Source organism: Sinohyriopsis cumingii, chromosome 8 (genome assembly GCF_028554795.1).
Source record: "Sinohyriopsis cumingii isolate HCF-2022 chromosome 8, ASM2855479v2, whole genome shotgun sequence".
NCBI lineage: Eukaryota > Metazoa > Mollusca > Bivalvia > Unionida > Unionidae > Sinohyriopsis > Sinohyriopsis cumingii.
The window spans coordinates 3,882,604-3,910,179 of NC_142968.1; the positions used below are offsets into that span (position 1 = coordinate 3,882,604).

Genomic DNA, 27,576 nt, shown 5'->3' on the forward strand with positions numbered 1-27,576 from the left:
CTCGTTTCATTATTATTATGTAGCAAAGTTATGGACTTGTTTCATTATTTTTATGTAGCAAAGTTATGGACTGGTTTCATTATTATTATTATGTAGCAAAGTTATGGACTTGTTTCATTATTATTATGTAGCAAAGTTATGGACTCGTTTCATTATTTTTATGTAGCAAAGTTATGGACTTGTTTCATTATTATTATGTAGCAAAGTTATGGACTCGTTTCATTATTATTATGTAGCAAAGTTATGGACTCGTTTCATTATTATTATGTAGCAAAGTTATGGACTGGTTTCATTATTATTATATACTGAAGTTATAGACTTGTTTCATTATTATTATGTAGCAAAGTTATGGACTGGTTTCATTATTATTATTATGTAGCAAAGTTATGGACTCGTTTCATTATTTTTATGTAGCAAAGTTATGGACTCGTTTCATTATTATTATGTAGCAAAGTTATGGACTCGTTTGATTATTTTTATATAGCAAAGTTATGGACTCGTTTCATTATTATTATGTAGCAAAGTTATGGACTTGTTTCATTATTTTTATGTAGCAAAGTTATGGACTGGTTTCATTATTATTATTATGTAGCAAAGTTATAGACTCGTTTCATTATTTTTATGTAGCAAAGTTATGGACTTGTTTCATTATTTTTATGTAGCAAAGTTATGGACTCGTTTCATTATTATTATATACTAAAGTTATAGACTTGTTTCATTATTATTATGTAGCAAAGTTATGGACTCGTTTCATTATTATTATGTAGCAAAGTTATGGACTCGTTTGATCATTTTTATATAGCAAAGTTATGGACTCGTTTCATTATTATTATGTAGCAAAGTTATGGACTCGTTTGATTATTTTTATATAGCAAAGTTATGGACTGGTTTCATTATTATTATGTAGCAAAGTTATGGACTCGTTTCATTATTATTATGTAGCAAAGTTATGGACTGGTTTCATTATTATTATTATGTAGCAAAGTTATGGACTTGTTTCATTATTATTATGTAGCAAAGTTATAGACTTGTTTCATTATTATTATGTATTCAGCATTTGATTCTTTAATTGTTAATTCCTTTACAGATATACCACAACTCATATACTATTATCCTCATTGTCACCGAACCCTTTTCCTTTACAACAATTCACACAGTTAATGCCAACAAAAAAATTGGTCACATCTGGTCATTGAATATGTTTGGTTTATTTTGTTCTGGTTTTAAATCAAGTTTTGTCGAGCACTCTAATCCACATGGCTATTCAAGATTACATGATAGGAAAATGTCTTTTATTTTAAATCAAGTTTTGTCCAGCACTCTAATCCACATGGCTATTCAAGATTACATGATAGGAAAATGTCTTTTATTTTAAATTTCAGGTGAAGAGGAGGAACAGCTGAAACTCCAGATCTTTGATTTTGTGAAAACAATTCAGTCTATGAACCTCACTGAAAGCGAGATTGCCTTGTTTAGTGCTATTCTTTTAGTGCGATCAGGTATAAATTTAATTATTATGCATTGTATACAGTATAGCAGTTATGAACTTAATTATTATGAACTTTGTACAATATATCAGGCATGAACTTAAACTGTTATGCATTGTATACATTACATCAGATAGGAAGTTAATTATTATGAATTCTATGCAATATATCAGGTATGAACATAATTATGCGTTGTCGACCATGTATTGGGTTAATTTCATCCTATCCATTTTTTTCCGTCATCTGAGATGAAGACATTTATCTTTCACGGTTATTTTGGTATCATGAACAAATTTCAGATTTTGGTCAAGTTGTTGGATATAAAAATCATATATAAATCATATATCATAATGCATAGCACAGTGTGCATAGTTGATTGATACTGCATAGCAGTGTGCATAGTTGATTTATACTGCATAGCACAGTGTGCATAGTTGATTGATACTGCATAGCACAGTGTGCATAGTTGATTGATACTGCATAGCACAGTGTGCATAGTTAATTGATACTGCATAGCAGTTTGCAGAGAGGATAGATACTGCATAGCGATCGCTCTAGAGGCCTAGCGGTTAGAGCATCTGCCTCGGATGCAGGAAGTCATGGGTTAGATCCCCAGCCAAGTCATGCCAAAGACTTAAAAAATGGTACGAACAGCTGTCAAGCTTGGTGCTCAGCATTAAGAGGTTAGTGTTAGGACTGGTTGGCCTGGTGTCAGGATAATGTGACTGGGTGGGGCATCATGCTACATGTCTGCGGCATGATGCCTCAGTGCTAGACATTGCAGTCAAAGTTGAAGTCAATGTCATACCGCCTTAGGGACTCCATCTCCGGATTTTCTGTCAGGGTTTACTCCCTTAGCCTTTCCCATGAGTGGGTATAGCCACAAGGCAGCAGAGGTTTGGAATCGGAGTTTTCCTTCTCCTAGATGAGCTACCATCCAAGGTTTACGAGTCCCATCTACCCGAAGCAACTGGTTTTAAGGCACCAGTGGACCGCCTTCACCCCTTCTCCTGTTCATAGAAAACATGGTCTGCTGGGCTTCAGATCTAAGCCACTCGCGAAGGCCAGGAGCTGGATTTTAGTTGACAGAGGCAGTAAGAGACGCAGGCCATATGGGGCATTTTGGAGGATTGGGGCGCTTGTCTCCCACTCCCACCCCGGGCAATGTCAACCTTAGACCACTAGACATCACTATAAACTGCCACATTGCAGACATCATAGCGATATGACACAGATACTGCATGATACAGTTTGCAAAGTGGATAGATATGGCATAGTACAGTTTGCAGAGTGGATAGATTCTGCATAGCACAGTTTGCATAGTGGATTGGTACTTCATAGCACAATTTGCAAAGTGGTTAGATAACTGCGTAGCACAGTTTGCGGAGTGGATAGATGTGTCATCCGAGATTCTGCCAAGCCTTGGGACTTCTCAGAACCAATGGGGGAAAGGTCATGAAAATTATTTGTGGTTATACCCAGTGTGTGCTATTTTTTTATATATACTTAAACACAAAAATTAAAAGCATTTGTCAGATTAAGTTTTGTTCATCTATTTTGTTGGTGATCTCAATCACACTACATACTAAGGTAGATTTAGTGTTTGAATACAAGCATTTGTATGAGTGAGATCTGCAGTTTTTGCAGAAACTATCCAGGGGTTCCAATTTAATTGTCTTCTTGAGGGGTACAACAAATTGATCCATTGATCAGCCATAACAGAATTGTATAGAGCATAATAAGCAGCAATTTTCATGAATGTCGAAATTGATCAGAACAGATTTCTTTATGGGTAAGATCGTCTGTTATGGTCGATACTAGAGAGCAAGAGGAAAGCTTTCATGTTGTGACTTGAACTGAAGACATCGCACAAACTGATGACAAAAGACGTCGGCACATGGAACCGGAAGCTGAGATAAAGAAGAAAAGGAACTGAAATTCCAAGACATTTTGATTACCTAAAACAGGTTAAACAAGGAACCCAAAATGATGGATGTTACATGTTCTATATTGAGAATATAAGAAAGATAATCAATTTACTAATGGAACTGGTTACAGAGATAAACCTATCTTCTTCTAAGGCTGCAACCAGGGCTGAATAGTCTTGCAACAAATGTGATACTACAACAAATATTCTGGGACAAAATAATAACTTCTGGAAAATTATTTTCAAATATCATGAAGACTAGTTCCCTATTTTGTTTAAATTGTAGTTGTTCTCCCATTACAGAAAGGAGATTGTGAGAGTGGATTTTGGTAACAAACAATGAATATACTAATTATTCAGATACAAGGGGATCATACAGACCATTTCCCTTTTTCAGAGGCATTGAAGAAGTGTAGTGCAGTGTAAAGAGTAGAATATTATCAGCCTAGCAGATACTTTGGATATTTGTTGTCAGAGATGTGATATAAGTCAATAAATGCTTGTCTTAAAGTCGATATGCATATGTGTGTGTGCTTTGGACTTTTAACGTAGCTCTAAAAATTGTTTAGTTATATCGCTATGATGTCTATAGTGATATCTAGCACTGGGGCATCATGCTGCAGACATGTAGCATGACATCCCACCCAATCGCATTATCCTGACACCAGGCTGACCAGTCCTAACACTAACCTCTTAATGCTGAGTGCTAGGCGAGGCAGCTGTTAGTACCATTTTTGTAAGTCTTTGGTATGACTCGGCAGAGGATAAAACCCATGACCTCCCACATCTGAGGCGGACACTCTAACCACTAGGCCACCGGAGCGGTCGATATGCATATACTTTATGATTGTGTGGTCATCCATCTGCTCCCTTTCAGCAGTCTCACCCTGATTCCCTCTCTCTGGTTGGTAGTTGGGGGGGTGTCGTACCCATCTTAAGAAAATTCTGGGCAGCATCCCTGCATAAAAGCACAGTTAGCATAGTGGATATACCTCATAGCAGTTTGCATAGTGGATAGATGCTATATAACACAGTTTGCAGAGTGGATAGCTGCTGTATAACACAGTTTGCAGAGTGGATAGATGCTGTATAACAGTCTGCAGAGTAGATAGATGCTGTATAACACATTTTGCAGAATAGATAGATGCTATATAACACAGTTTGCAGAGTAGATAGATGCTGTATAACAGTTTGCAGAGTAGATAGTTACTGCATAGCACACGTTACAGAGAAGATAGATACAGTATAGTAGGCATATAAATCAGCCCCACACTTCACACTTATAATAATATTGACTAGCAGTTAGGGGCTGATATCGCCTATTAATTAAAACCTGTAAATATCTCCTGCCACTTTTGTTAGCATATATTTGTGTACATTTTATACACTTGCTGGTATTTCTTGTGGCTGTCACGCTACTGTTGGCTGAAAGGTTCTTTTGGCAATATGAACATACAGTTTTCAGATCAAATCTTGTATTTGACGACTTGTAAATCCACGTGGAATAACACAAACCTCTGTCCTGTGGCCGTTTTGAATTTTGCCCTAGATGTGGCTGTTACCAAAGACTGGTAAATATATAAACTATGGAAGATTTATATGCAGCAAAATTGCACACTTGAATAAATAGGTGACGTCAGACCCACATATTGCCCATCATTATCAACACAGATGGGGGGGGCTGATTTATTGAACTAACTACATGGCAGCTTGCAGAGAGGATAGGTGCTGCTTAGCATGGTTTGCTGGATGTGTACCTTTTAGTACAGTTGGCAGAGTGGATGTGTACCTTTTAGTACAGTTTGCGCAGTGGATGTGTACCTTTTCATACAGTTTGCAGAGTGGATGTGTACCTTATAGTCTAGTTTGCAGAGTGGATGTGTACCTTTTAGTACAGTTTGCAGAGTGGATGTGTACCTTTTAGTACAGTTTGCAGGGTGGATGTGTACCTTTTAGTACAGTTTGCAGATTGGATGTGTACCTTTTAGTCCAGTTCGCAGAGTGGATGTGTACTTTATAGTCTAGTTTGCAGTGTATGTGTAGCTTTTAATACAGTTTGCAGATTGGATGTGTACCTTTTAGTACAGTTTGCAGATTGGATGTGTACCTTTTGGTCCAGTTTGCAGAATGGATGTGTATGCAGAATGGATGTGTACCTTATAGTCTAGTTTGCAGAGTGGATGTGTGCCTTTTAGGACAGGTTGCAGAGTGGATGTGTACCTTATAGTACAGTTTGCAGATTGGATTTGTACCTTTTAGTACAGTTTGCAGATTGGATGTGTACCTTTTAGTCCAGTTTGCAGAGTGGATGTGTACCTTTTAGTCCAGTTTGCAGATTGGATTTGTACCTTTTAGTACAGTTTGCAGAGTGGATGTGTACCTTATAGTCTAGTTTGCAGAGTGGATGTGTACCTTTTAGTACAGTTTGCAGAGTGGATGTGTACCTTTTAGTACAGTTTGCAGAGTGGATGTGTACCTTTTAGTACAGTTTGCAGAGTGGATGTGTACCTTTTAGTACAGTTTGCAGAGCGGATGTGTACCTTTTAGTCCAGTTTGCAGAGTGGATGTGTACCTTTTAGTCCAGTTTGCAGATTGGATTTGTACCTTTTAGTACAGTTTGCAGAGTGGATGTGTACCTTTTAGTACAGTTTGCAGAGTGGATGTGTACCTTATAGTCCAGTTTGCAGATTGGATGTGTACCTTTTAGTCCAGTTTGCAGAGTGGATGTGTACCTTTTAGTCCAGTTTGCAGATTGGATTTGTACCTTTTAGTACAGTTTGCAGAGTGGATGTGTACCTTATAGTCTAGTTTGCAGAGTGGATGTGTACCTTTTAGTACAGTTTGCAGAGTGGATGTGTACCTTTTAGTCCAGTTTGCAGAGTGGATGTGTACCTTTTAGTACAGTTTGCAGAGGTAGCGCTATACAGTTTCGCATTTTGCATAGGGTTAGGATTTTAAAGAAAAAGAATGTCCCCGGCTTTCCTCACTGGTTATACTGGCTATTTAAAAAAGACCTTGTATATCTTAGGTATAATGCAAAGAACCTTTAATTCCCTTTATTTTGGTGTATGATTGATGGGTGTACTATAGGTTATAGAGTATACAGCATGGCCTTACTTCAAATGTGCACCTTTCAAAAAAGTGCTAGCTCTACTTGGTCATTTTCACTTCCTGAACTTCAGAGGTAAATTGTATAAAAAAGAGCCGATAACTTTTTTTACATTTTATATATTTGGTAATTCATTCATTGCATTTTCAGAAGCTGGTATTGTCTAGTCTGGCAAAATTCATTTTCCCTATTTTAATAACTGCTATGTACAGTGTACTTTAGACTAATTCAGACTGATTTTTTAACACAAGGGAGCAGTCATTTTAGTTAGCAGTGTGCTTAAATCATGTAAAATTTCCAAAAGTACAATATCCAAAAGAAATATCATCCACATTACATTAATGTAGCATAGAGGTATGCAAACATTCTCTCCACTGTGCATGTTTTAAATGCAAACTACTTCACCTTACATACGTCACTCTCTCAAAAGTATATATTATCTGGTGAGTGCCACCATAAAGAAAATGTAGGTATTATTTTTGTATGATTTAATTATGTTTATATGGCTGAAACATTTAAGTCACAAGCATCAAAACAATCCTTATGAATAATTCTCCTGCCCTTTTCCCCACAGAACAGTATTTATGAGTGTCAGAGTCTCTAACAAGTCCAGCCTACCCCCCCTCCATGATAAAAGTGAGTTATTTTAAGAATGCACATTACATTTTGTAAACATAGCAACCAATGTTATGCTGAATGACAGGAACATGAAACTAGCCAGAATTATTTCTGAGATATCAACAATGAATTTTACAATTAGAAAAGGGAGGTAACTCATCAGCTTCATAAAGGTCAAAGGTCAAAGTGTAAAATATTTGCCAATTGTTTAATATGGAAGAAGCGAATTCACTTTCTCTTCATTTATTTTTTTTATTTCATTGCAAATAAATGAAAAGAAACATTTTCACCATATATTTCTGTCACTTATTGCAACAGTTTTAAATTTAAGTTGACTCTATTCCTATATTCTAAGTCTTCTAATTTCCCCATAATTAAGGTCACTACTCACACAAATATACCTCATGGCAAATTATGTAAGCAAGAGAAAAATGATCATAATTAGCTTATTTTCATGCTTAACATCAATATGAATGTACCATTTTACTCAGAACATCATATATAATTATATGAAAATTAAAAAAAATAATTGCAAACATTTTTTTATTTTCTTTAAGGTGGCGCTATACAGTTTCGCATTTTGCATAGGGTTAGGATTTTAAAGAAAAAGAATGTCCCCGGCTTTCCTCACTGGTTATACTGGCTATTTAAAAAAGACCTTGTATATCTTAGGTATAATGCAAAGAACCTTTAATTCCCTTTATTTTGGTGTATGATTGATGGGTGTACTATGGGTTATAGAGTATACAGCTTGGCCTTACTTCAAATGTGCACCTTTCAAAAAAGTGCTAGCTCTACTTGGTCATTTTCACTTCCTGAACTTCAGAGGTCAATTGTATAAAAAAGAGCCGATAACTTTTTTTACATTTTATATATTTGGTAATTCATTCATTGCACTTTCAGAAGCTGGTATTGTCTAGTCTGGCAAAATTCATTTTCCCTATTTTAATAGCTGCTATGTATAGTGTACTTTAGACTAATTCTGGCTGATTTTTTAACACAAGGGAGCAGTCATTTTAGTTAGCAGTGTGCTTAAATCATGTAAAATTTCCAAAAGTACAATATCCAAAAGAAATATCATCCACATTACATTAATGTAGCATAGAGGTATGCAAACATTCTCTCCACTGTGCATGTTTTAAATGCAAACTACTTCACCTTACATACGTCACTCTCTCAAAAGTACATATTATCTGGTGAGCGCCACCAGAGTGGATGTGTACCTTTTAGTCCAGTTTGCAGAGTGGATGTGTACCTGTTAGTCCAGTTTGCAGAGTGGATGTGTACCTTTTAGTACAGTTTGCAGAGTGGATGTGTACCTGTTAGTCCAGTTTGCAGAGTGGAAGTACCTTTTAGTACCGTTTGCAGAGTGGATGTGTACCCTTTAGTCCAGTTTGCTGAGTGGATGTGTACCAGTTAGTCCAGTTTGCAGAGTGGATGTGTACCTTTTAGTACAGTTTGCAGAGTGGATGTGTACCTGTTAGTCCACTTTGCAGAGTGGAAGTGTACCTTTTAGTCCAGTTTGCAGAGTGAATGTGTACCATTTAGTACAGTTTGCAGATTGGATGTGTACCTTTTAGTCCAGTTTGCAGAGTGGATGTGTACCTGTTAGTCCAGTTTGCAGAGTGGAAGTGTACCTTTTAGTACAGTTTGCAGATTGGATGTGTACCTTTTAGTCCAGTTTGCAGAGTGGATGTGTACCTGTTAGTCCAGTTTGCAGAGTGGATGTGTACTTTTTAGTACAGTTTGCAGAGTGGATGTGTACCTTTTAGGACAGTTTGCAGAGTGGATGTGTACCTGTTAGTCCAGTTTGCAGAGTGGATAGATGTCATTCACCTGTCAATTTTATTAAGATCTTGGGTCTGAAACGGGATTCTGTTTGGAATTTTTGTTCTTCATTTTCACTGATATCTGTGATTTTATGATCTTTTACAATGTTTGAAAGAGATATTCAGATGCTTGTGGTACTGGATGTGCAACAAGCCAGAAATTTTTATGTTCGAAGTAAAATAAAGATTTGAAAGTTGATATTTATTTTAGTAGTTCAATACCTATTTTCATTATTGCTATTTTTTGTGATCTCTGAGAGCACAAAAATCATAAAAATGATCAGGCCCATAAAAACATTTTAATTTCAGTATTTTTTTAAAATAGTAAGATACGTCTTACTGAATTTGTTCTTGTATTATTCATGCATGATCTTTTCCCCAAAATGATAACAAACTTTTTAGGTTTTTTCGTACTTTTCAATAAAGATTTTTTATGTGCACATGTGTATGAAATTTCCAGAGCCACGCCACGACCGTGTTGTATCCCAATTTGTGTTATAACAGAATGCGCTATAGTGGGGTCACACTGTAGGTCTTACTGAATTTGTTCATACAGCAGTCAGCTGTGAATGAAGGGCCTTCTTTCTTCGGTACCTTCCGTGTGACAAACTATCGTTATTGACTATTGATTGTTCTAATAGAACTGCTGACTAATATCCTGTATTTGCCGTGTGTGTGAATTTATTTAATTGTGATGATACAAAATATGACATCAACTTTACTTTAAGTTGTGATATATAAAATCTGACGTATCAACATTTTGTTTATTGTGGTTTTATAAAATATGACATTAACTGAATGTTAATTGTGGTATTGTAAAATATGACATTAACTGTACTTAAATTCCAGGAGTGAGGAATGTTCCCTGTTGTTTCCAAACAAAAAATGACCATTGTTTGTTGGGTCTTTAAGTTCCTGGAGTGTTGAATGTGCCCTGTTGTTTCCAGACAAAAAAGACCAGTGTTCATTGGGTCTTTAAATTCTTGGAGTGGGGAATGTGCCCTGTTGTTTCTACACAGAAAAGACCATTGTTCATTGGGTCTTTAAATTCCTGAGTTGGAAAGGTGCCCTGTTGTTTCCACACAAAAATACCATTATTCAATGGGTCTTTAAATTCCTGAAGTGGGGAAAGTGCCCCGTTGTTTCCACAGAAAAATCAGCATTTTTGTTTGGGACTTTAAATTCCTGGAGAGGGGAAGATGCCTTGTTGTTTCCACACAAAAAAAGACCATCGTTCATTGGGTCTTTAAATTTCTACAGAGAGGAAGGTGCCGTGTTGTTTCCACCAAAAATTCCATTGTTCATTGGTTCTTTAAATTTTGGAGTGGGGAATGTGCCATATTGTTTCCACACAAAAAAGACCATTGTTTAGGGTGTCTTTAAATTTCTAGAATGGGTAAGAGATAATATTATTTTTGCACACAGACATAAAAACCCATAAAAACATAAAAAAACATTGTTGATTTGGATCTTTAAATTCATTTTTTGCGGCAACCACAGAATCCATAAAACTGTGTGCTCTATCAAAAAATGGTGAATTACCTGAATGTTTTTCAACCTGGCTCTTTTTTGTTATTAAAAAGTTACAATTCATATTTTTCATTTGCCCAAAATACTGATATAGATGTATATATATATATTTTTTTACAGACCGACCAGGACTTAAGGAAGTAGCAGACATTCAAAAACTGCACGAGAAAGTTTTATCAGCATTGAAAATGGAAGTTGGAAATAATCATCCTGAAGATGACGAACTTCTTTCCAAGCTTCATCAGTGTACGTGGATTCTCCGATCTTTGAGTAATCAACATATTGCCGTTCTAAACAAATTTAAACAACGGGAGCCAGACATGGAATTTCCAGCGCTGCATAAGGAACTATTTTCAGTAGAAAACACGGAGTCCTGAAGATTTCTGTTCATAAAGGTGAAGAAGAAACCTTGGTGTTAAATTTTAATCACAGAATCTGATGAAATGGAGTATTCAACCCTGTCCGCATTTTGCGTGAAGGATATGTTGACCGTGTGATCATTTTATTGTTGTTGTTTGGATGCTGCATTGATAAAATGGATGGATGAGTAACTTCTTTAATCAGGGAATCTTTAAAGCAATCAATTTTTATTGTCAGCAGCACAGATTTTATCGATCCAGTGTAACTGGAGAACGTGTTTCATAGTTAGAAAAATTGACAGATCACATCATAGATGTTCTTCTCATACTTTTATGACATAGTTTTCTGTGTATATTAGGTCAGGTACCTTAACATCAGTGTTTGTATTTTCTCTTTAACGGGAGAATTGTATTAATTCCATTCTCATCCGAGTCATCATCATGGTTACATATGTCAGACATTTAAAAGCTCAAGTCTCTACAACCTTGAATACAGGGCAGGGATCAATATATCACCTTGATTGTTTCGAATATGTCTAAATACAATGGACATGTTTGGTGTTTGTAGTTTTTTTTATGATCCAGGGCTTTTGTGAGCTGTAAAATGTTGGGAGGTTTGTTGTAGTAAAAATGAGTAGCTAATTTTGGCATGCAACATATTTTTAGCAAAACCCAATTGTCTTTGTGTCGGCTTATGATGTAATCATATACAAGGTTGCTATAATTTCTATGTAGATGCCTCCTCCCTAGTTATATGCACACACTCAAAATAGTAAATACAGTGTCATTGCACAATCCAAAACTTTGCAGTGATCACTTTCAAAGACCAGTATTGGCATTGGCTTAAATGTGAAGTGTCATTTTCTATTTCATTGTGTTACCCACAAAAGTTGTGCATTGAATCGAGTAAGTATAAATCAGTAACATGGAATATAAGTAGAAAGGAAGTAATTGACTACCTCAGTAACACTATTGTATTTGGGTTTTTTGTAAGTTGTTTTTTTTCTCTTTGTCTTCAGATAATTTTCTTTGATGCAAGAATTAAGAACGGATAACTTAAGTAAAATTCATGTTTCAGTATAGTCAGAATATTCTTGATTCGGTGAAAGACAAATATTTTTCTTTATTGGACGTTACCAGCAACAATTTAAAATAATTACTGCCAATTTGTAGTACAAATCTTGTTTTAAATTAACAAGGTTACGGGATAGCAGTATATTTGCCTGAGTTAAGAGAAGCCTGATATTGCAGGACACTGCATGATAACCTATTGATGAGGTTTCATACTTGTCCATAATGAACAGGTGTCTCCTATGTAGAGGTTCCTCTCAGGTACAGTTACTATGATGATACTTAGAACTAGTGTGGCCTTGTTAGTGAAGGTGTGGATTTCAGTCCTGCCCAGATAAGTGTGGTCGTGCCCAGTGTTCCAGGAATTTTTTTCACTGGGTCCAAGGGCAGGGAGCTGTTAAACAGTCACATGCCTGAAGTAAAACTTGACTTCCTCTAAAGAGTTCCTGTACTGTCTTTAAAGTGCAACAGGCTCCTTGAGTAGCAAATGACTGTCATAAAGAAGAGGATGTGTAATATTTAGACAAGCACAGTCTACACGGGTATCCTTTAGTTGGGGTACAGGAGCTAATTGCTTGCTTCAGTTTCAATTAGCCCAGCTGTAAAATGGCAGCCTGCTTGTGCTTTCTTGTAAACAGATAGTAGACTGGCAATCCATCCAAAGGAGATCATGTAGTCTCTGTCCTGTCTAGTAATGGATAAATTCAGGCTTTATGAAGACCAGAAGTCCTGTCTAGTAATGGATAAATCCAGGCTTTATGAAGACTAGAAGTCCCGTCTAGTAATGGATAAATCCAGGCTTTATGAAGACCAGAAGTCCTGTCTAGTAATGGATAAATCCAGGCTTTATGAAGACTAGAAGTCCCGTCTAGTAATGGATAAATCCAGGCTTTATGAAGACTAGAAGTCCTGTCTAGTAATGGATAAATCCAGGCTTTATGAAGACCAGAAGTCCTGTCTAGTAATGGATAAATCCAGGCTTTATGAAGACTAGAAGTCCCGTCTAGTAATGGATAAATCCAGGCTTTATGAAGACTAGAAGTCCCGTCTAGTAATGGATAAATCCAGGCTTTATGAAGACCAGAAGTCCTGTCTAGTAATGGATAAATCCAGGCTTTATGAAGATTAAAAGTCCTGTCTAGTAATGGATAAATCCAGGCTTTATGAAGACTAAAAGTCTTGTCTAGTAATGGATAAATCCAGGCTTTATGAAGACTAGAAGTCCTGTCTAGTAATGGATAAATCCAGGCTTTATGAAGACCAGAAGTCCTGTCTAGTAATGGATAAATCCAGACTTTATGAAGATTAAAAGTCCTGTCTAGTAATGGATAAATCCAGGCTTTATGAAGACTAAAAGCATGTACATTTCCAGCATTTATTCCCTTGATCTTGCACAACTATGACAGTTGTGAAATAAACTATGCAAATCTTCACTGAGCATTTGCAATCATGATGGTCAGTATAATATACTGTATATTTTAATTCAGCTTCACTTGCTAATGAACATCGCCAACATTAATACAGTCGGTCATCATAATTTTCTTACGGACTGTTGGACGGTCCTATGATGTCAAGTTTCTCCACTTCATTACTTTGTAGATAGAAAGTTTAGTCCTAGTGTGTCTTTATACTCGGTAATTAACTGATAGTGTAGAAAAATTACGGCATTAAATCTAAATCTGCTCGAATCTTTTGTCTCCTAAATCTTGTGACTATCTGCATAGTTATGATCTCATGAACTTGATAAAGAGTATACCAATGGTTCGGATTAATGATTGGGAATTGAAAGTTGTAAATAGACCGAACACTTTCTCAATGCAGATTTACCTTTGATTGAATAATTGGGATTTTGGTTAATGATGGTTTTTACTGTTCTCATTATAGTGAAGAAGATTCATTTTTGTCAAGTTCACTTTGTTACAGGCTTGACATTTGCAATCACCTTGGTACAAGCAGGACATTGTCATCACTTTGTTACAAGCTTGACATGGCAATCACCTTGGTACAGGCTTGACATGGCAATCACCTTGGTACAGGCTTGACATTTTCATTACCATGGTACATGCTCGACAGAGCAATCACCTTGGTACAGGCTTGACATGGTGATCACTTTGATACAAGTTTGACATGGCGATCGCCTTGGTACAAAATTGACATGGCGATCACCTTGGCACAAGCGTGACATGGTAATTAGTTTGGTACAAAGTTAACATGGCGATCACTGGTACAAGCTTGATATGGCGATTGCTTGGCATGGCTGGTACAAGCTAGACATGGCAATCAATTGACATGGTGATTACCTTGGTACAAACTTGACATGGCAATCACTTTGGTACAAAATTGACGTGGCGATCATTTTGGTACAAGCGCGATATGGTTATCACTCTGAGGTAAGTGTGCGTGTTTGTTCATTGGTAAGCCTGTCCATATTCTTTATTGACCCTAAGACTAGAGTTTTTGGTTCCCCCAATAAAAGGCATGCTTGACAAATATGGTATCTCTTTTGTCATTTCTTTAGGGTCAAACCGGGGACATTTCACCAATAGTACACAGTTCACCAATAATACCAATGCAGATCATTACAGCCTATTGTTGATTGTTGGGTAGAAGCTTTACAGGAGAAAATAAAGTAAATGACCTTGAACCAGTTAATACATCGTTGGTAAATGACGAGCCAATTAAGATAGCACTTAGTATACGACCTTGGCGATGTTAATATATTGCTTAAAAAACTCAGTCCTGCTTTATGAAATGTAATGACTAAACAGAACTTAGGATAAGCGGTTTGTGTATTTTACACGGACAAATCAGTTAAAAATTTATATTGGGTATTTTACACGGACAATTCAGTTAAAAATTTTATATTGGGTATTTTACACAGACAAATCAGTTAAAAATTTATATTGGGCATTTTACACAGACAAATCAGTTAAAAATTGATATTGGGTATGTTACAAAATTGTTAAAAATGTATATTGGGTATTTTACTCGGACAAATCAACTAAATATGAATGAAGAAAACTTTTAATGCATTCATATTATGCACACCAAAAAAACCACCAAAAATGAATCGTTAGTTTGAAGCTGTCATTGTATTGCTCCTCATGGAAGCACAGTCATTGTTGTTCAATGCCATGTTTGATCAACATAATGTATGCTACAGATTCAAAATCCAGATGTTCCATGCATATCTGAAAATAATGTACTTTTTTCCATGTGAAGATGTGCCCTCAAATAATGCTGTGATATCAAACACATCCTAAGCATGTTGTTGATTACAAGGCAAGTTTGGAACTGCAAGTTTGTGTTTTTGCAATTTTTACAAAGTACCCTATCAAATTTTAAAAACATAATTTGTTCCAAAACCAGTGGGTAAAACTGATCCATCAGCTCTGAAGAAAATCATATTTACACAGGTCAGAAAAAGTAAGAGTAGAAAATATTGTGCTAAATGTAAAATTAGTAAAAGAATGGCCTCTAAAAAATTACTGTAAAACTTGTACATACGCTTGTTGATTTGTGATCGACTCCCATTTCATAGTTAATATTATTGTGCTAAATTTATTCTGTAGCGGGACAGCCTTCTTTTATTTTATTTTTAAAGATAGGGTAGATTTTATAATATGGAGAATGTATACAAATTTGTTATCGGAATAGCTTTAGTATGACATGTGGTCCATACCGGCCTTTCCATATTGGACCATCCAGTGTATGTCAATTGCATATACAGAAGACAATGCATATAAGAAAACTTTATTTACAGTTTGGATAAATTTGCAGGTTTCATAATAGAAGTAAAGGGGGAGTCTGAGACCGTTTTTATTTTTACAAGTATAATATTAAGAATGTAATTTTGCTTGTTAACCAACTACTGCTTTTGTCCTAAATTTAAAATTGTTTTTAGATGGTTTTCACGTTTAGGTTCATTAGCAGAATCGCATATCTGGTTGTCACATTCAGTTTCATCAGTTGAAAAATCTGCTATAGTGACTTCCATGTTTCTAACGTAAATACGATTTTACACATGGATGTTCACTGTATTGTATTTGAGACATCTTTGCACCATAATCATGTATGCACCAACATCAAGATTGGTTGAAAAAGTGATTGATTTTGTTTGTTCCCTTTGAAAGAAGACATCTTTGTAATTCTGGACAGGAAACTAGCCATTGCTAAAGGAAAGTCGTGCAAACATAATTGGTTTCAGTTACTGGACAAGAAACTTGCCGTTGCTAAAGGAAAGTGGCACAGATATAACCAGATTTAAGTTAAGAGAGACTTTGGTGAAAGTTAATAGATAAATACGATCAATAATAAATGTACATGTTCAATATTGCACTCCGAGCGTAACCTAGAAGTAGCAGGCTTATCTCTTAAATAGCCATGTATTAAATAACCGTCTTCTTAATATAAGAAATATGGTATATGCCTAGATATAAAAGGTAAAGATTGTATTACAGTCTTCTCATATCCCCATTACCCATTTTAAAAGATGAAATTTACATTTGTGTGACTATGAGACGTTTAGTATAGAGTGGATATAAGGATACCATGGCTAGAAATTTGGCATGTTCAGTGGAACATAGTTTTACTCCAAAGTCCGCCAAGCTGTTTCCCGCTGTAATTATGACAGTGAAGAAGCCATATCATCAGAAGGAGAAGCATAATGTGATGTATGTCTGTCTGTCTGTCTGTCCATCCAGCTGCTACCAGTTCTGTTGTCACACAAGATTTTGGTTCTCAGCTACATACATTTTCTGAACTTTGTAGATCTATTGTTGTTGCAGTAATAAAGAAACATCTTGATTTTGAGGTCAAAAGTCGGGTTCACTATGATAGAAAGAACAAAAAGGGTTTCTGCACAATAACATTAGTTCTACATCACCAGACTTGTTGCTGACTTGTAGTCTGGAAAAGTTGATTGGTTTTGGGTTCGTGGTACTTTTGTTTAATCAGAAAAGATAATTTTTTAACTCCCTCATGTTATGTCTACCTCTTGAACACACACAAGTGCAACACTCAGCTTACAATTGGTCTTGTTTACAGAATATTGGTTTGGTTTGGTTTTAGACTAAAATCATGTCATTGAGCGCTGACCATGTTGTACATTTTTTTCATATAATGTTGTTATTGTTAACTTCCTGATGTTGTGATGATTTTTTTTTCTTCACTTGTTAAGCAGAAGTTTGATGTAGATAGTAGAAACAGTATTTTAGCAATAATTTCTTAATGGAGTCTGCCCATAACTCAGTACCAGACCATTGACAAACACGGCAATATTCAATAACCAAGAACAGATTTTTATATAAAAAGAAATATCGATAAAGATCACCAGTGGAACTTGAACTAACTTTGTTTTTATATACATTTAAATATTTACTGATTTTTAAATGAATGAACATTTTTCTTTATTTGTTTTCACTAAATGTGAATTTACCTTGCTGAAATGTTTGTTTAAAATTGTTTAAGCTGGTATTCAAAGACTTTGTATAACGTTTATGTAATTATGTTGTGGGAAATGTGTGTAATCAAGTATTAGATAAGTTACATATTTAAATATTTCTAATTAATTAATTTACAGATTTTTATGATTATAGTTCTTAATTACAGTGTGCAGATAGTTATAGCACAGAGGTGATTATAAGAGGTGGGACATGGCATTGAATAACCATACATGTTCGCTTATAAAACTAGTTCAACTGCAAACTGGACAGACCCAGATGTGCCATTATAAAATGCAGCAGCAGATCTGGGTCTCTGCAGTTTCATTGGAGTGAACTGTGGTAAGCACAACATAGACCTTGATCTGCAGGGATATTATGCTACAGCGGATCTGGGTCTTTATTGTTTGCAGTGTCACCTTATAAAGTAAGCATGTATAGTATTAATCAGAATTGTGAACTGATTAATTGTAAACTTGATATTTGCTAAGCAGTTCTGAGAAAGCGAACGGTTCTTGTTATCCCTTTTCATTTTCCAAAAATACGAAGCTGAGGGTCTCCCCATCCTATTCCCACTGACATTCTGTTACTTTAATTATTAAAAAGAATCCCAGACTTAGTTTTATTATTTTATTAATAATAATAACTCGGTAGTTCAATCTCTAATTGTTGCAGTTTTTTCAGACTTGACCCATGACCTCTTTTGTCGATGAAATGCAGTTATGAAATTTGAGTATCTCATCCTGTAATCCATGTCTTCAAAATGCATGTGGAATTTGAAGACTATCGGCTTTTCTGATTGATTGTTAGTATCTAATAAAGTTCTAAATATCAATATTTACATCAGAACTATTCAAAACTAACCATGAAGGAATTTTGCACACTGCTTTACTTTTCTTACAGTTCAAATTATGAAATATTTGTACAAGTATGCTATTTATAAGTTGTCAAATATGCAATTAGCGTTCTCGATTTAAAATTGCTTGATTTCAGAGTTGGGCAGACTCCATTCATCTTCACTTTATCACTATACCAGACACTTGTAGATTTAAACTGTATATAAGCACAGCATATATAGACAAAGTACCTTGTCAAATGTAAATAACATAGATAATGAACTGTTGATTATAACATTGTAAATATCTGTACCTCCCTTCATCGTGTATATTTTTTTCTCCAAAAATGGTTACATAGCAGTTATGACAATATAATAAAATTTGTTAAAATGAATTGTTCAAGAAATATGCTGATTACAAATAAATACATGTATCTCACTTTGAAGCAGTTTTGGAGTTTTTTCTTCAATGCACAGAAGTATTCTGTTAAAGTATTTTGAAAATATTTGTAGCATCTAATAATGCATACATGCAAATGAATGTTTTTTTCTTCTGAAAATACTGGAAATGTGTCAGTACCGGGTATTTGGTATTACAGGTGTTCCATAGTACTGTTAATTGTATTACAGGTAACCCACGACTTATATAATAGGTACATTCTCAAGACTTGTCATGTAACTTAAAATCGCATAACGCAAAGTTTTGGTTTTACTGCCTTTATTTTTACAATGAAAAATACATTTCCTTCCAAACAAATATGAGTTAGATTGGAAAAACTGTGAAATTTATGATAAATGGTAAATGGCAGTATTGGGGCTTTAAGGAAGATGTATATCAGTTTTGAATCAAAGTTCCGAGTCAAAATGTGTGGCCAAGTGGTATGCAGTGCTTACATTTCTAGATCATTTACATCTCGCCTCTGTCTGCATGGGTTAATCTCTTTGTTTGGACAGAGTGGGTTTGTGAGAAAGCTTTCCATTAGCTTCCTGTACGTGAGTGGTTCTTCCGGAGGTTATCCCATGTTCTACCTCTGCCAAATATACTTGCCACAATGTATTGCCTACCATGTGATGAAAAAGGGCATTAAATCCACAACAACAACGTTTATTTCTATATATTGCACAGTATTTCAGTTGAGTCGACGATCTTCAAAGCTAAATAACTTTAAATGGCCGAGCAAATGTAATATTCCAAGTTAGCTGAAGTAACACTTTGAACAAGGAACATCGCTCAGATATCATCTTTAATGAGTATTTAATCGGTTCAAGTGTAGTTACCTCACCTGATTATAGAAATTGTTAAGTTTCATTTTAGCTGTATTAGTTGAGTTGGTGCTAAATCCTTTATGGCCACTATAGTGGACATCTTGAAAATTTTGTTCTTGCTAATCCTAAATGGATGCTCGTATCAACAGGACAATTTCACTGAACGTTTCTCGTGATTTCTTGTGGTCCTAAAGGAGAACAAAATACAGTATGGTCTCTGCTTGAATTTCTATAAATTCTTTTTAGGCAGTCGATTACCAGTCCTTTCAGGGGACTTGTGTTGTTGCCAATGTACCAGTATGTAACATGTTAGTGTGTGGGGGGAAATAGAACTTTTGTTGTCTGTATATAATCTGTCCATGTACATTTTTATTTCCAGAGCATAATTCTTAAACCGTTAGTGGTATTTTAGGCAAATCGGGCAAACGTGTTGAGCAAGATGATTAAATTAAATGACCACCATTTAGTTATGCATATTACGCTATTAGCCTCTCATTTTGTCTGTCTGTATAATCATTACATTTCCATTTCTAGATGACAACCTCAGAGTTGTACAGCAAAATTTATGGATAGCTTCTACTTGGGGTAAGGAAGAAGCCTATTTCAAGGTCAAAGGTCAAGGTAACTGAGTGAAAGAAAAGAAAATGGTTTCTGAGAAATGACTTTTTGCATTACACACATGGATCAAATTTTGTGGATTGCTTGCACTGGTGTAAGGAATAGGCCCATTTAAAATGTTTGCAGGATCAAGGAAACTGGTTTCTGTGCAACAGCAATATTTCTACATCACAGACCATGAACATACTTTGTGCACAGGTTGCACTTCGGGAAAGGTCAAAAGTCAACGTCAGTGTGACTTGTACAAGTGAAAAGGTTTCTGCACAAAATTTTCAGTTGCCTATCGTGTACCTTCATCAGAATTTGTGGACGACTTTTACGTTGGGTACGAAAGAATCTGTTTGATTTTGCTGTCGAGGTCAGAGTTACTGTGAACTGAATTATGTATAGGGTTGAACATTACATCCAAACAATCCTGGCCTTATAGTGCTGAGTAAGTTTTACATCCCAAAAATGTTTACCAAAACAGGGATAACTATTTTACTGTGCCAAGTCCAATTTTTTAATACATCTATAAGCTGCACTGTTAAAAAAGGAGGCCTCAGCTGGAACATCGTCATAGGACACATTTCAGGGCAGCTGGAACATCGTCACGGGATACATTTCAGGGCAGAAAGGTTGCTTCCATTAGTTGCCACTGATCACCAGGAGAGAATGTTGGACCCATGTTATGGTCCGAAACTAAAGAAAAATGAGTTTAGCTCAGTTGGTATTGGATGGTCTATTGTCCATCATCTGCTTGTGAAGTGAAAGAGCTTATAGGATGGTCAGTCTGTTGTCCATTGCTCATGAAACAAAAGATCTTGTGGGATAGTCCCATAATGTCCATCGTCCGAGCATGAGATTGCATAAGTTTGTAATTGATACTCCTCTAGAATACTTGGAGGAATGCCATGAAACTTTACAATAACATTCATCGCATGGTCTTATTGGTCCTAAAAGAAAAACTGGTGCTGCTTGGATATAGAGTACAGTCACCACAACAGCTATGTTACATTTTTCTAATTGCTGCACCTTCTCAATGGATGGTTGTGTCAACGTTAGGTTTTCCCTAAAGGACCATTTATGTTTAGTTGTTGTTATATGAGAATGGCTTGAATCTTGTGTTCAATTGAAAATTCTTTTAGCTTCTCCTGAACTGATGGTCATATGAACCTAAGGCTTTTACTGAAAAACTTACAATGTCTAGTCGATCCTTAATGAGAAATAGTGATCTAATGTCCAATATGGTTACCATGGCAGCCATCTAGAAAATTTTGTTACTGCTACTCCTCTTTAACAGAAAACCATACTGACGTGGGGTTTCTCCCAGAATACTTTCTTGTGAAGACTTTTTGGTCAGAAACGAGGTCTTGTTGATCCTGAACGAAAATAGTGTCAGTCTGATTTTTAAAATGTCCACCAAAGCAGTTAATGGTATTATTGTTGAAAAATACCAGAGATGGTACAAAGCCTCTGCAGTTAAAAGGAAGATGTGTCATATTGCTGGAAAATTTTTCAGGCCAGTAGAGATCATTCCTTTCAAGAGACTTGTTTTCTTAATAACGTATTGTGATAAAGGTTTGTGCAGGGCTTGCACTGAAGGTATGGAAGAAGCCTATTGATTTGAGGGTCAAAAGGTATCTGTCGAAATCATTGTTGCAGAAAGAATAAAAGCTAAGTTTGCAGTGTAACTTTGGCTGTTGGGTAAGTTCCTTGACCAAATTGTGATGCTGGCTTGCAATTTTAACAAGAAATATGTACGGGGTCTTGATAAGTCTAAAGCCATTAATGATATCAGTAACAAAGTTTGTAAACTATGACCAAGGGTTCAGGTAATTTAGTACCGTTGGTCAGCAGTTTCTGGAATCGATCATACCTACAACTTCCTACATACTGGACTATTAAACAGTCATGGCTTTTAGTGTGCCTTTCTTCATACTCTTATTACACCTGGAATTTTCTACATTCAATAATTGAGGTTGCTATGTTGTTGTTGTTGGGTTTAACGCCATTTTTCAGCACACGATAGGCTATACATGGCGGCCAGTATTAATGGTGGAGGAAGAACCCGGGAAAACTCCTGAAAGAACCACCGACCCATGAGAAGCTAATGGCAAGCTTTCTCACATACCCACATTGGCCGAATCCGAGACTCGAACCCACGCAGACAGAGGTGAGATGGCAGTGATCCGTAACGGAGAGCGCTTTAGACCATTCGGCCACTCAGGGCCCCGTTGTTGCTATGGAAATAATGTATAGAATATATTGATTTGTAGAAACATTGAGGATGTCTGGTATGCATATTAATATTTTGATCTTATGTTTTGTGCACACAGGAGACCGATTCGCATGGTTTAAGGCAGTATTTATGGAGTATGTTCAGTTGTCATATTAATCAGACTCCGAAATATGTTACAAGTAAAACATTTACAGCTAATATACAAATCCTTTTCCTTTTCTTAGAATTCTGTACTAGATAATAATTTTATTCTCATAATTTGAACGTCAGCGGTCTTTTAAAACAATGTTCTTGTCATTATCTTGCTTCAAGGTTTGTTGTTGTTGTTGTAGGGTTTAACGCCATTTTTCAGCACACGATAGGCTACACTCAGGGCCCTGCTTGAAGGTTTGAATACGATTCTTAGACCGACTCTAAAATTTAAAAGACGATTGTTCGTTAGAAATATTGACCTTACTGCATTTAACAAAGGCACTAGTCTGATGTAACCTGTAATGACTAAAATAATAACACGATGTGTTATCACATAATAATAACATGATGTGTTATCTCATTGATTAACATTATGCCTAGGAAACAAATGATTATACCCTATAAAAGGGCTGTACTCTTAATCCAGTGTTCAAAGGATGTGAAGAACTGAGGCATGACACAATAGATCAGATTGCCAGCAGGCATTTGGCATCTGAGGCATGACGCAATAGATCAGATTGCCAGCAGGCATTTGGCATCTGAGGCATGACGCAATATATCAGATTGCCAGCAGGCATTTGGCATCTGTGGCACGACACAATAGAACAGATTTCCAGCAGACATTTGACATCTGAGGCATTACACAATAGATCAGATTGCCAGCAGGCATTTGGCATGAGACATTACACAATATGTCAGATTGCCAGCAGGCATTTGGCATATGAGGCATGACGCAATAGATTGCCAGCAGGCATTTGGCATCTGAGGCATGACGCAATAGATCAGATTGCCAGCAGGCATTTGGCATCCGAGCAACAGCTGCTTAACAGTGTTGATCATTGCGTTCACGGCTAGAAGGTTATCAGTTCGATTAACATCATTGAATCAACCCAGATCATCTGCCTTGTGTCTTTGTGCAAGGCACATTTAATCTGTTTTCCACTGCATAATGTAATATTATAAAATGTGTTCCTTTGCTGTTATAAAAAATATTTTATAAAGATGCTATAACCAGATTAGTCAAATTACGAGATGTCAGTGTGGCATAATCCTTAAAAGGGATTGATGGGTACCCGGCTTGACCATCCTGACCTGGTTGGATTTTGCCCTCCTGGGTACCTGGCAAATTTCCCTATCCCCTACCCCTAATCTGTTTTAAACTATTATTTTGGGAATATCCAGATTTTTTCCACTCTTATTAAAGTAGATTTTTTAATGGATTATTAGGTATAATAATAAAAAAAATCCTTCCAAACTCTCCCCATCTGTGGCATGTTTCCCCTTCCAAACAGAGTATGTTATACTAATACTCTGTGGTCTCTCTGAAATTGGTAAGCATAGAGCCACTGGCCTTTGGGGTAAATTTTTATGTGTGAAAGGAGACAACTCAATTTTAAATAAATGATTTTACCTTTTAATAATTATCTCCCCTGCATATATTGTAATACGGACAATACTTTTAAAAGGAAATCGCCACAAAACGTTCTTAAATAATCTTCAGACGGTGATATATATTCTCTACTGCTTTATAAAAAGAGAAAATTAATAATAAAATTTTTAGAATAATAATGTCTAGAGTTCAGTTCTAAGTATGATTTTGTGTAAATTAGTATCGCTTCAAAGCACCAGCTGCAGGTGTTGTACATACTAGGATTTCTTTTCAGTTTGATTACTTGTTGTTGTTTTGGGGTTTAACGCCATTTTTCAGCACGATAGGCTATACATGGCGGCCAGTATTAATGGTGGAGGAAGAACCCGGAAAACCCCGGAAAGAACCACCGACCCACGAGAAGCTACTGGCAAGCTATCTCACATTTGATTAGATTCTTGTTAAAGGCCGACATGCAGTCATGACTAGTCTTTGAAAATGATAATAAACATAGCGTTGTGTATTACCCTACAGCGGTTATCTTGAAAATCGTATTATTGACAATAAACACAGCGTTGTGTATTACCCTACAGCGGCTATCTTGAAAATCGTATTATTGACAATAAACACAGCGTTGTGTAATACCCTACAGAGGTTATCTTGAAAATCGTATTATTGACAATAAACACAGCGTTGTGTAATACCCTAGAGCGGCTATCTTGAAAATCGTATTATTGACAATAAACACAGCGTTGTGTAATACCCTACAGAGGTTATCTTGAAAATCGTATTATTGACAATAAACACAGCGTTGTGTATTACCCTACAGCGGCTATCTTGAAAATCGTATTATTGACAATAAACACAGCGTTGTGTAATACCTTACAGAGGTTATCTTGAAAATCGTATTATTGACAATAAACACAGCGTTGTGAAATACCCTACAGAGGTTATCTTGAAAATCGTATTATTGACAATAGACAGCGTTGTGTATTACCCTACAGAGGTTATCTTGAAAATCGTATTATTGACAATAAACACAGCGTTGTGTATTACCCTACAGCGGCTATCTTGAAAATCGTATTATTGACAATAAACACAGCGTTGTGTAATACCCTACAGCGGCTATCTTGAAAATCGTATTATTGACAATAAACACAGTGTTGTGTAATACCCTACAGAGGTTATCTTGAAAATCGTATTATTGACAATAAACACAGCGTTGTGTATTACCCTACAGCGGCTATCTTGAAAATCGTATTATTGACAATAGACACAGCGTTGTGTATTACCCTACAGAGGTTATCTTGAAAATCGTATTATTGACAATAAACACAGCGTTGTGTATTACCCTACAGCGGCTATCTTGAAAATCGTATTATTGACAATAAACACAGCATTGTGAAATACCCTACAGCGGTTATCTTGAAAATCGTATTATTGACAATAGACACAGCGTTGTGTAATACCCTACAGAGGTTATCTTGAAAATCGTATTATTGACAATAAACACAGCGTTGTGTATTACCCTACAGCGGCTATCTTGAAAATCGTATTATTGACAATAAACACAGCGTTGTGTAATACCCTACAGCGGCTATCTTGAAAATCGTATTATTGACAATAAACACAGCGTTGTGTAATACCCTACAGCGGTTATCTTGAAAATCGTATTATTGACAATAAACACAGCGTTGTGTAATATCCTACAGCGGCTATCTTGAAAATCGTATTATTGACAATAGACACAGCGTTGTGTATTACCCTACAGAGGTTATCTTGAAAATCGTATTATTGACAATAAACACAGTGTTGTGTAATATCCTACAGCGGCTATCTTGAAAATCGTATTATTGACAATAAACACAGCGTTGTGTAATACCCTACAGCGGCTATCTTGAAAATCGTATTATTGACAATAAACACAGCGTTGTGTATTACCCTACAGCGGCTATCTTGAAAATCGTATTATTGACAATAAACACAGCGTATTACCCTACAGCGGCTATCTTGAAAATCGTATTATTGACAATAAACACAGCGTTGTGAAATACCCTACAGCGGTTATCTTGAAAATCGTATTATTGACAATAGACACAGCATTGTGTATTATCCTACATAGGTTATCTTGAAAATCGTATTATTGACAATAAACACAGTGTTGTGTAATACCCTACAGCGGCTATCTTGAAAACCGTATTATTGCTATATGTTGCTCCTGACTGAATAGCTGAACTCGTCACTTCCTCCTCGTCATCATGTTTTGATGTTTGGGCATAAATTTCTTTGTTGAAACGGTTCGTACGCACCTTGAATATCTTTGGATTTTAAAATCCCTTTTCGTGTCCTTGAATGTACTTGAATTGGTGAGAGTGGGAACAAAATAAAATATCTGAACCAGATGTTATGCATTTCTATTGTCTATAATTGGATTTTTTAAAAAATATTTATCGGTGTTCAAAGTTTTTAGTGGACAGCGAGTGAACGTGTCGCCTACTAATTGAGCGCGAGTGGTCTCCCTTATAAAACATCCTGTATATAAAATTGCATTCGACTGGTTTCTGTATACAACATCCTGTGCAACGTGCATTCAGGGAATGCAAGTTATATATTTAGTGGGGGGGGGGGGCGGTGTGTGCACCACGTGACCATTTACACAGTTATTTACAGAAGGACATAGAACACAATTAATTTTACTATATGTTCTGTACATTTGTTTCTCAGTACTGACCTTTCCACTGTGTGACAATCAATATAAATCGTATGTTAATCTAAAATACCTTCAAAGATGACTTCAAGGTGAAGTTCTCGTCAAAGGTTGACCTGCTCTTTTTTGAGATGCTGGACTGTCAACATAAAAGCATGTAAACAGAACACAGATTTCACTTCATCATCACCAAGGCCTTATTACTCACCGTGCACTGTCGCCGAAACACACACAGACAACAACACCCTGAGCTCATATTCTCAAGAATAAACAATTACCTTTAAATCCGTACCAAAAAAGCATAAATAAACCTCTTCTATCATCACCAAAATGAGAGAGGGAAAAATGTTCTAAAATTAGACTAGAACTACATTCGTGGCTACTGAACTGGAAGTATTAATTGCGACCCGATTCTTGACAGGGTTAGACAATTTTACCTCCATGGACAAAACTTCCATCCGTGATCAAATCAATGTCTCTTAAATACTGCTGCTAAGTCTTAAGGAATTTCATCCTTGAATAGGACAGTTACAGGATTTAGCTGTCACCAGTGTAACACAAGCACAAGCCAATTCCAAATGGCCGAATTTAAAAAATGCACAAAACTTAAAGTTTAATTGTGATTTCGCTAATCAAGATAAACACTTCAAATAAACTGTAATTAGTGTTTAGGTCTAACACCAATCTGAAAATTACTAGAAATTAAACTTGACTGTTTAACTTTCTTAGAAAATTCAATTTTAAAGAATGATACATATTTTGATATGAAAATTTAAATTTAACTTAAATTTTAATGAACATTTAAAACCTGAAGTGGACAAATTTTGTTCTAAGGCAAAGTCTCTCCATTCCTTTGTCATAAACATCAATGGTTTTCCTTATCAGGTGTGAAGCAATTAAACCAAAGCTTGTCAATGAAAGGTAACACCTGAAATCTGGTAGCATCTAAATACGCAAGCTAGGTCTAACCAAGTACATGACATCATTTCCACCCATG

The 27,576-nt window shown here is 36.0% G+C and overlaps 1 protein-coding gene across 3 annotated transcripts in view; it reads left to right on the plus strand.

Moving 5' to 3' along the window:
- Positions 1-18,652, plus strand: part of LOC149792873 (putative nuclear hormone receptor HR3) — a 102,959-nt gene extending 84,307 nt beyond the window's left edge. For all 3 annotated transcript variants that reach the window (XM_089966666.1, XM_089966667.1, XM_089966668.1), the window contains 2 exons: positions 1,383-1,499; positions 10,621-18,652. In XM_089966666.1, coding sequence (XP_089822792.1) covers positions 1,383-1,499; positions 10,621-10,877 — 374 coding nt within the window. In that variant the 3' untranslated portion in view covers positions 10,878-18,652. The remainder of the gene's footprint in view (positions 1-1,382; positions 1,500-10,620) is intronic.
- The last annotated feature ends 8,924 nt before the right edge of the window (positions 18,653-27,576 follow it).